Source organism: Chelonoidis abingdonii, chromosome 4, assembly GCF_003597395.2.
Source record: "Chelonoidis abingdonii isolate Lonesome George chromosome 4, CheloAbing_2.0, whole genome shotgun sequence".
NCBI classification, from domain to species: Eukaryota; Metazoa; Chordata; order Testudines; family Testudinidae; genus Chelonoidis; species Chelonoidis abingdonii.
In genome coordinates, this window is record NC_133772.1 from 64,854,282 (window position 1) to 64,862,077 (window position 7,796).

At 37.1% G+C, this 7,796-nt stretch overlaps 1 protein-coding gene and 1 long non-coding RNA gene across 7 annotated transcripts in view; both read right to left on the reverse strand.

The window, feature by feature from the left end:
• LOC142046759 (uncharacterized) overlaps positions 1–7,796 on the reverse strand; it is a 347,351-nt gene that overhangs the window by 235,612 nt on the left and 103,943 nt on the right. The gene's annotated exons all lie outside the window — the stretch shown is intronic.
• The window catches only part of ANO5 (anoctamin 5), a 107,550-nt gene that overhangs the window by 62,235 nt on the left and 37,519 nt on the right, over positions 1–7,796 (reverse strand). For 4 of the 6 annotated variants that reach the window (XM_032775266.2, XM_032775262.2, XM_032775265.2 and 1 more), the window contains exons 2-3: positions 5,596–5,640; positions 2,507–2,577 (exon numbers count right to left, since the gene is read on the reverse strand). In XM_032775266.2, coding sequence (XP_032631157.1) covers positions 2,507–2,577; positions 5,596–5,640 — 116 coding nt within the window. The remainder of the gene's footprint in view (positions 1–2,506; positions 2,578–5,595; positions 5,641–7,796) is intronic. The other 2 variants (XM_032775268.2, XM_032775264.2) reach the window with 1 other exon arrangement.

Below are 7,796 nucleotides of genomic sequence, written 5' to 3' on the forward strand. Positions count from 1 at the left end.
TTGATTTCTCCTGTGCTACAATACCTGGTTTACTAATTGGTCATTCATTAAAAAATTCAATTTAAACTTCCCTTCTAACCCAAAAAATCTGGACTGTTTTTCTTTTGTGCCCTTTTCTCCTCTATTTCTGAAGTGAAAGAATTGGAAAGCAATAAAGTCAGTGATTGTCTGCTGCATCACAATTGGTGTCATCAACTGCACCTGTGAAAAGTGAGGTAAAATGCTACCAAATTGGAATGGTAGCATTTTACATTCACTTTCCACCATCTTTACACCATCTAAGTGACGAGATAGGATAAAATGCATCAGAGAATCAGGCTCATTATAACTTAAATCAGCTCTGTCACTTGTTTGAGTGCTTCAGAGTTATTTACGTATATCTTGGAGATTTAAGGATAACCGAGGTAAGATCCCCCGAGCATCTGCCAAGCAGTCTATTCACAAAGATTAATGCTGGATGCGACTGGTAGGCAGGGTTATATTCTAATCCATGCTATGATTGCATCCAGTCTGAGATGACAAACCCACAGAAAGCAATTTGAAACACTGTCCTCCCCACTGCAGCTATTTACAAGAATCCCTGTCCTTTCCTCCCCAATCTGCTGTTTTCTGGTAACTGCTAAAATCTTCTTCTTCCATTGCACTGAAAGCATCCTGAAAGATTCAGGGAATTTAGTACCTGTCATTTTAAAGCCATTGGTCTGAATTTAAAAAAGGGCATGTTCTGCACAATATCAAACCCACATAAACACTGTGAATTAGAAAGTTCCACTCAAATGTTACCGGGCTTGCATCCTGCCTGGGAGAGACTGAGAAAAGAAGCAAATCAAGTGAGACTCCTCCTCCCCCCAAATAAAGCACCTAGTGAAATGAGAGGGGATGAAATAGGGAAGTAATGTCAAAGTAGGTCACAAATGCAGGGAGACTGGAAAAATAAGAACAAAGTGGGTAAGAAAGAAAAAATAAATATTGTAGATTTTTGTTGCCAGATGAGCTTCTGGATGTTTTGTTTTGTTTTTTTGAGCTGTTTATAGTTTTGTTTTGTGTTTTTAATTAAATTATCCTGTGATAAAAGTACTGGTATAAATTACAGGGGAAAAATCACTCCATATGAATGCAACCCCTCCCTCAAAAACCCCCCCAAAACAAATGAGATTATCCTTCCATAAGAAAACCTAAAATCCTAAAAGATCATCTTGATGACTGACCAAACAAACCCATAGGGTTGGTCATGCTGTCCCTGTAATGTGCACCTCTGTTCCTTTCCAAACAAAACAGACAGCCCAAGGGGAGTGATGTTTTGATATGCTTTCAAACTAAACCAAATCAAAGCTGATAGGTCTAATGTAAAGAGTATGCTGTCTTCTCATTTCTCCTTTAATGTCATGATTTAATTCTGTCCTGTAATTGCGTTTGCATTGTGCCTTTAAGTGAGACCATTAATATTTTCCTACTGTAACAATTTTTGAGGGACCAGTGCAAAGAAAATGGAAGCAACTCTGTGTAAGCCTTTCAGTGATAAGAACAGAGATTTCACCAACTAAGTGGTTTAGCAGTAGAAGCAAAAGGCCTACCAATGCCCAAAGTCTGAAGGATATTGTTTCAGCTTAGTAGCTCGTAGCAAGCATGTGAATACGTTCCTAGGGCACATACTTCTGTTGCTGTGACACCTGCAACTCTTGGGGGATTAGATGTCCCAAGCATCCCCTAAAAATCATTAAACCATTACAAAAAATGAATGTCATCTTCAATATTGTCTTTTCAGATTTTTTTTTTTAAATCTAAATTAAAAAATAGGGAACATACACTTCCCTCACTTTAAGTAAAGAATGTACTGTATATACTTAGAAATGAGATATTGTGAGCTCTGTTAAACGAATTATACCTTTTGTTATTTCATTACATGGAACTATACACCATTATACAGAACAGATGGGCTCACATGTCCAAATTACACAATTTCCTTTATCCTTGTCATAAGGAAGTTCAACAGCTGTATCTCAAATAATTCCTAGGGCACAGGAATCCAAATATGCCTTTGTCTCTTTAACAGGCCAATATCATAAGGTTTTGTAACATAAAGCAATGTGCTGTGTTATCCTGTGTTGTGCTTATACAGAAGCATTGTGTCTTCCTAATTGCCAAGACACTGCACTGTGGTTGTCGTTTCAGATTGATACTGGAAATACTTTCAATTCAAATTGCATGCCATATTTTTAATGTTGATATATTGTAACACTCTTTTACAAGATTCAGTATATAATCATGCTATGTACAGGGACAATATTAAGGTAGAATTTGCTCATCACAAAACCAGGGAAGGAAGAAAGTGTTTGCCTAGATAATATTATAAGTATTTAAATCAGGATAGACAAACTAATGTCAATACATCTAAAGCATACTATTAATCAAGATTAATTCCATCTCCCAAAGTGGTACTTCCCTTACTGTCTACAACTGATGTACACAAACTTGAAAAGTGAATGGCACATATCACGTATCTTACCTCAGAGTTGCTTCGAAGTTCTGATTCTGTGTTTGAAATAGTTTCACACAAAGGTCCATTGCTATCTTCCCCTAAAGGGTGCAGGAAAAAAAAAATCACATCAAAATATATATTTCCTATTTAAAACCTTTTTTATATTTGAAAGTGTAAGAGAAGCAAAAATTCAATGTATCAAGCTAGAAATACTAATTTTTCATTAAAAAAAATCAAAAGTCAAAGCTGGGAAATAGTTGTACTTCTCAACAACAACCAGAAACTTCCTTCACAAATGATTCCTGTAGCCTCGGAGACAAAATACTCCAAGTGTTGTGCTCAAGTTCCACTAGCTCATGTAACCTTGCAGTCACAGAAATAAATTTAACTCTGATAAATGAATGTCAGAAATCTCAGAAGATAAAATCCATTCTTGCATGGAATGTCTGATAGGATCATATCTATAAGGGTCACACATTGAGAACCCTGCTGCCTGAGTTCTGAAAATTCAATTTTCCCTGAGGATGTTGGCTAGAAATTGAAATTGGCCTGTCATTGTTGGGGAATCAATGGAGTACAGCTCTGAAAACTTCACAAGAGGTCTTTGTGAATCACAGATGCCTGTGTAATGGAGATATGGTGAGAGACTCATGAGGGGTAACTATAGCTCAGATTACCAAAACCCTTGTTATTTAAAAAAAAAGTAAAAGGGATTTCATGGTGTTACTTTGACAGCAGCACTGATCGCTAGCATTACCTACCGCATTTATACTCAGCCCACAATACTAGTACTTGGTGTTGATATCACTGTCATCTATCGCACCCACATCTGTGCTTGAACTGTAATACCAGAATGACTGACTGCCTCTCCTTGATGGATGCTCTGCAAGGGCAGAGTTAGTAAACATCACCATGGAGCTAGGGTTTATATTGGCCTAACTCTAAAAAGGAGGCTGTGGACTGTGTCCCTGTTTGAGTTCTCTTTTATTAATGTTTAAAGGTTGCTGACATGTCAATTTTTTATTATATTCAGGTTTCATTCTAAAAAAAATAGTAAAATACATTTTATAGATTTCCTTGTATTAAGAAAAAAATTAAATGTAGGGAAATTGTGTGTGTTCCACATTCTGCTACTATGAAACTGTATAGGCATATAGCGAAACAAGTATTCGCTATAGGGTTGAAGTCTTGTCAATTCAGCCTTTCACTTTTACAATGAGGCATTCAAGCAAAAGGTTAACAAGACGGTTTGTTTTTGGCTGTGCATGGAAAAATATGCCTTTAAAAGAAACAAGAGAAATAAGAGAATTATTTGATCTACACATTGGAGCATTTATAGAGAGGGAAGTTCATCATCATTTCCCTCCATTTCCAAGAACACAGATGTGCACAGGGTCTGATTTTCAGAGCTGCTGAGCACTTGTAACTCCCATTCATTTGAATTTAGCTGTGGGGGCTTAGCACATCTAAAATCAAGCCTATGCAGTTTACCAGAAGCGCCTGAAGAAACACCACAGACAAACATGTATTTCACTGACTTGCTCTACGAGACGGAACGACAATTCACATCAAGTGCTGCATTATCAGCCTTTTTCCTTTCCGCACATTGTTCCAAATCTCAGTATTGGTTTATCTGTGTATTTTTTTCCTCACTAGTATAAACCAAGTAACACATTTATTACACTTCTAGTGCCTGCAAACATATCCATATCTGATGCCAAAATCTCATCTGGTTTTCTCCAAAAGTGATGCAAGTCAGGGTAAAAATAAATTTACTTTATCTTTAAGAGCAAACTTCATGCTCTTAAAGTAATATGTGTAAGCTTGTTTCTAAAATATATTCTTTATATTTTCACCACCTAAGGTGAGGAGATACTAAATAACAAACATATTAATTTACTATAACATTCAGAAGTCTCCCCATAAAACGTTATCTGAGACTTGGTCTACACTTAACATTTAGGTCGACATAGCTATGTCAGGCAGGGATGTGAAAAATCCATATGCCAACCTACCCCTAGTGTAGATGCAGCTATGTCAATGGAAGAATGCTTCCACTGACTGAGTCACTGTCATTCAGGGAGGTGCTGTTCCCACAGTGTTGGTGCAAGCTATGTCTATACGATTCTGTTATGCCAGCATAGTTAAATTTGTAGTTGCATACTTGCACAATTTGCACATACAAATTCTGTTTGTGTACCCATATTTGGACATCTGCACATGCACATTTGTTGATGCAAATTTACAGGTCAGTGTTAAGGCATCCTTGAAAATTCAGCTCAGGAGTAACAGGATTATTTTCTTCCTTTCGTATCACACTATCCCTTAGGTATCACTTTGATGACCATACAAAACTGTGCTCTTCTCAAAATAGAGGTTCATAATTCCTGTGGTGAATATTTGTTTCAAAACAATAACACTAGGTTTTCAGAAATACAGACAAGGAAAAAGGCTTCAGCGCTGACCTTTTAATTCAGTACATCTCAGCACAGCACAAACACTCAACACACAACAGAAAACAGACCTGCACTTAACATGAGAGGTGTGTCACAAAAAAGGACATCTGACTGCTTGATAGTTGTTGATAACAAGTAATTAGTATTCTTATATTTGTCCCATTTATTTGAAAAACAAAGCTGTTCATGTCACAAAATACCTAAAGAAAGCTGGAACTTTAGACAATGACAGTCTGGGATGAAAGCCTTACAATTTTTAATCCTGTTGTATTATCATGAATGTAGAGTTGAAGAGTTTAATGCTAAATTCAAGGGAAACTATAACTCAGAATTGTAATATTGAACTGATCTATCAGTTATGTAGCTGATTACATATGCTGGGAGTGAAAAGAGCTCTATCTGTTTTGGCAACATTTGGATTTAAACAAAAGTGTCATTCCTCAATAGTATTAATAAGGGCAATCTCTATTTCCAATCAAGAATTTACATTAGAATGTATGAGGTACATGTTATAAATTTAACATGGTTCCATGTATCTCACTGGTTTTATGAAATATCTATGACACAACTGATCTAAATTCCAAATGTGAACAAAGAGAGAAACAAAAAGATGACACACAAAAAAAAGAGAACACGGCATATCGCTGGTTAGTACAATACCTGCTGACCTTGATGGCTTGAACTTGGTGAGAACTGCAATATTATCTTTAAGGGAAAAAACATTACAGTAAGAACCAAAAGCCTGAAAGTCACATCCATTTTATATCATGATACAGTTAGTACAGACCTCTCCTGTTGCAGCAGACAAAGCTGCCATAACCAGAACAAGCCACTAGAGATAAAGGGTTATCAACTGAGCAAACAGCATGATTTTTATAAGATTCCCTCCTAAAATAAAAATCTCTAGAATACATTTTTGTCCTTCACCCTCTTACACAAGCATCTTATTTAGCAGCCTAAAACAGCATGACAGCCACAACAGCAAGAAAAAGACAGTCACATCTGCAGTAAACGTTACTTCTGCTTGCCAAAGACGACAAAAGAGAGTGCATTTTTCCACACATACAGAGTACAACAACAGCAGAGGCCCTGTTCTGCTATTCAACATTAGACTGCCTAATAAAGGTAAACAAGAGATCTAAAATGACTGTAGATTCAAAGGAGTATGCAATAAACACATCTATTGGAAAATAAATAGACTCATTCACCTTACAATGAAGAATTCAAGCAAATAAATTGCTGTCAGCCTCTGCAACGGCTCAAGCAGTTAGGAAATAATCACAGGATAACCTACGTCTATAGAAATCCAGTCTAGAAAGATAAGGACACTTTTCCACATTTAAATATGAGTAAATGCTATTGCCGCTCCATAATCAGCAACATGGGGTTTCTGAAAGAAATGCCTTCCCACGGCAACCACTGTCTCTGATGTCTCTTCAATTGGATCCATAATTGAGGCTAAATTTTTCAAAAGCACCTGAGTGATTTAGGACCCTATATCTCATTGTAAGTCAATGAGACTTATGAAAATGGGACTTAGACACTTGAAAATTTTACCCCTGAATCACTATACCCCCTCCCATTGCCTAAGCTGTCAGTTTGGTTGTACAAGCAGCCATTGTTTGCAGGAGGTGATAGTAGAAATGTATTGCCAACCAAATCCCAGGGCGTATTTCATTATCTGTATGTATGAACACCCATAGAATTTCAGGTACTTTCCACTTGAGTCACAGCCAGGACGATCAGACTGCTGTAAAATAGCCCCTATGAGTCAACAGTAGGAATAAAAATGTGGAGGGCATAGAGCTGCTTTGATACTTTTGCTGTTTTTTAGATAACTTACTGTATATAAAAATAAGGTATTTATTCACTAGGGAGATCAGGTATATTTTATTATAAATGTGCACAATTTCTTAAGTAATTACAGTACAGGACATTAGACATAGCATTCTATATCTTTACTGGAATTGCACAAGAGGTCTTCCTTATGTGTGCCAGGCAAAAAAGAAATACATTAACAAGCAAAAACTCAAAATAAAAGCAACTGCATTTCATATATCTACATCTAAGAAATAGATTTTTTAGATAATTCAGTGTTTCAGAAACCCAAATATTGGCTCTCTTTTAAAATCTACCTACTCTTCTTAGATCCATCTCATTCCAGAAAGATCACTGACAAAATCCTCAATGGTTTAGATAGTGGTATACTCACATATTTTCTAAAGCCAGGTCTACACTACGAGATTAAATCGATTTTAGATACGCAATTTCAGCTACGAGAATAGCATAGCTGAAATCGAATATCTAAAATCAATTTACTCACCCGTCTTCACTGCGCGGGATCGATCCACGCGGCTCGCTGTGTCGAATCCGGAAGTCCGGTCGTCTAGTTGGAGTTCCGGAATCGATCTAAGCATGCTCTGGGATCGAGATATCGCGTCCAGACCAGATGCGATATTTCGATCCCCGAGCAATCGATTTTAACGCGACGATATGGCGCGTAGTCTAGACGTGGCCAGTGATTCAAAAAGCCAAACCACTTCACACAGTGAGACTGCACTGGTGTCTTTGGGATGCAGCAGGCTACCAGAGTTTGGTTGCTGCTATTTGACTCACTTTCCTGATTGATCAGACCCTGAAGCAGTTTGATGGTAAGAGAAAATTAACTTTTTCTCATTAACGTCTGGCAATTTTGGGTTGTGTTACAGGTTCTAGAGTGGGCTCCACTCAACTGCTATCTCATATAGTGTCCTAGTTACAGCTATGTCTGCTCTCCCAAGTGCTTTCATTAGTTGGTTAAATTTATACATGAGCCTATATAAAAATCACACACACAATCTAAAGTTGCAAAGTCAAGCACT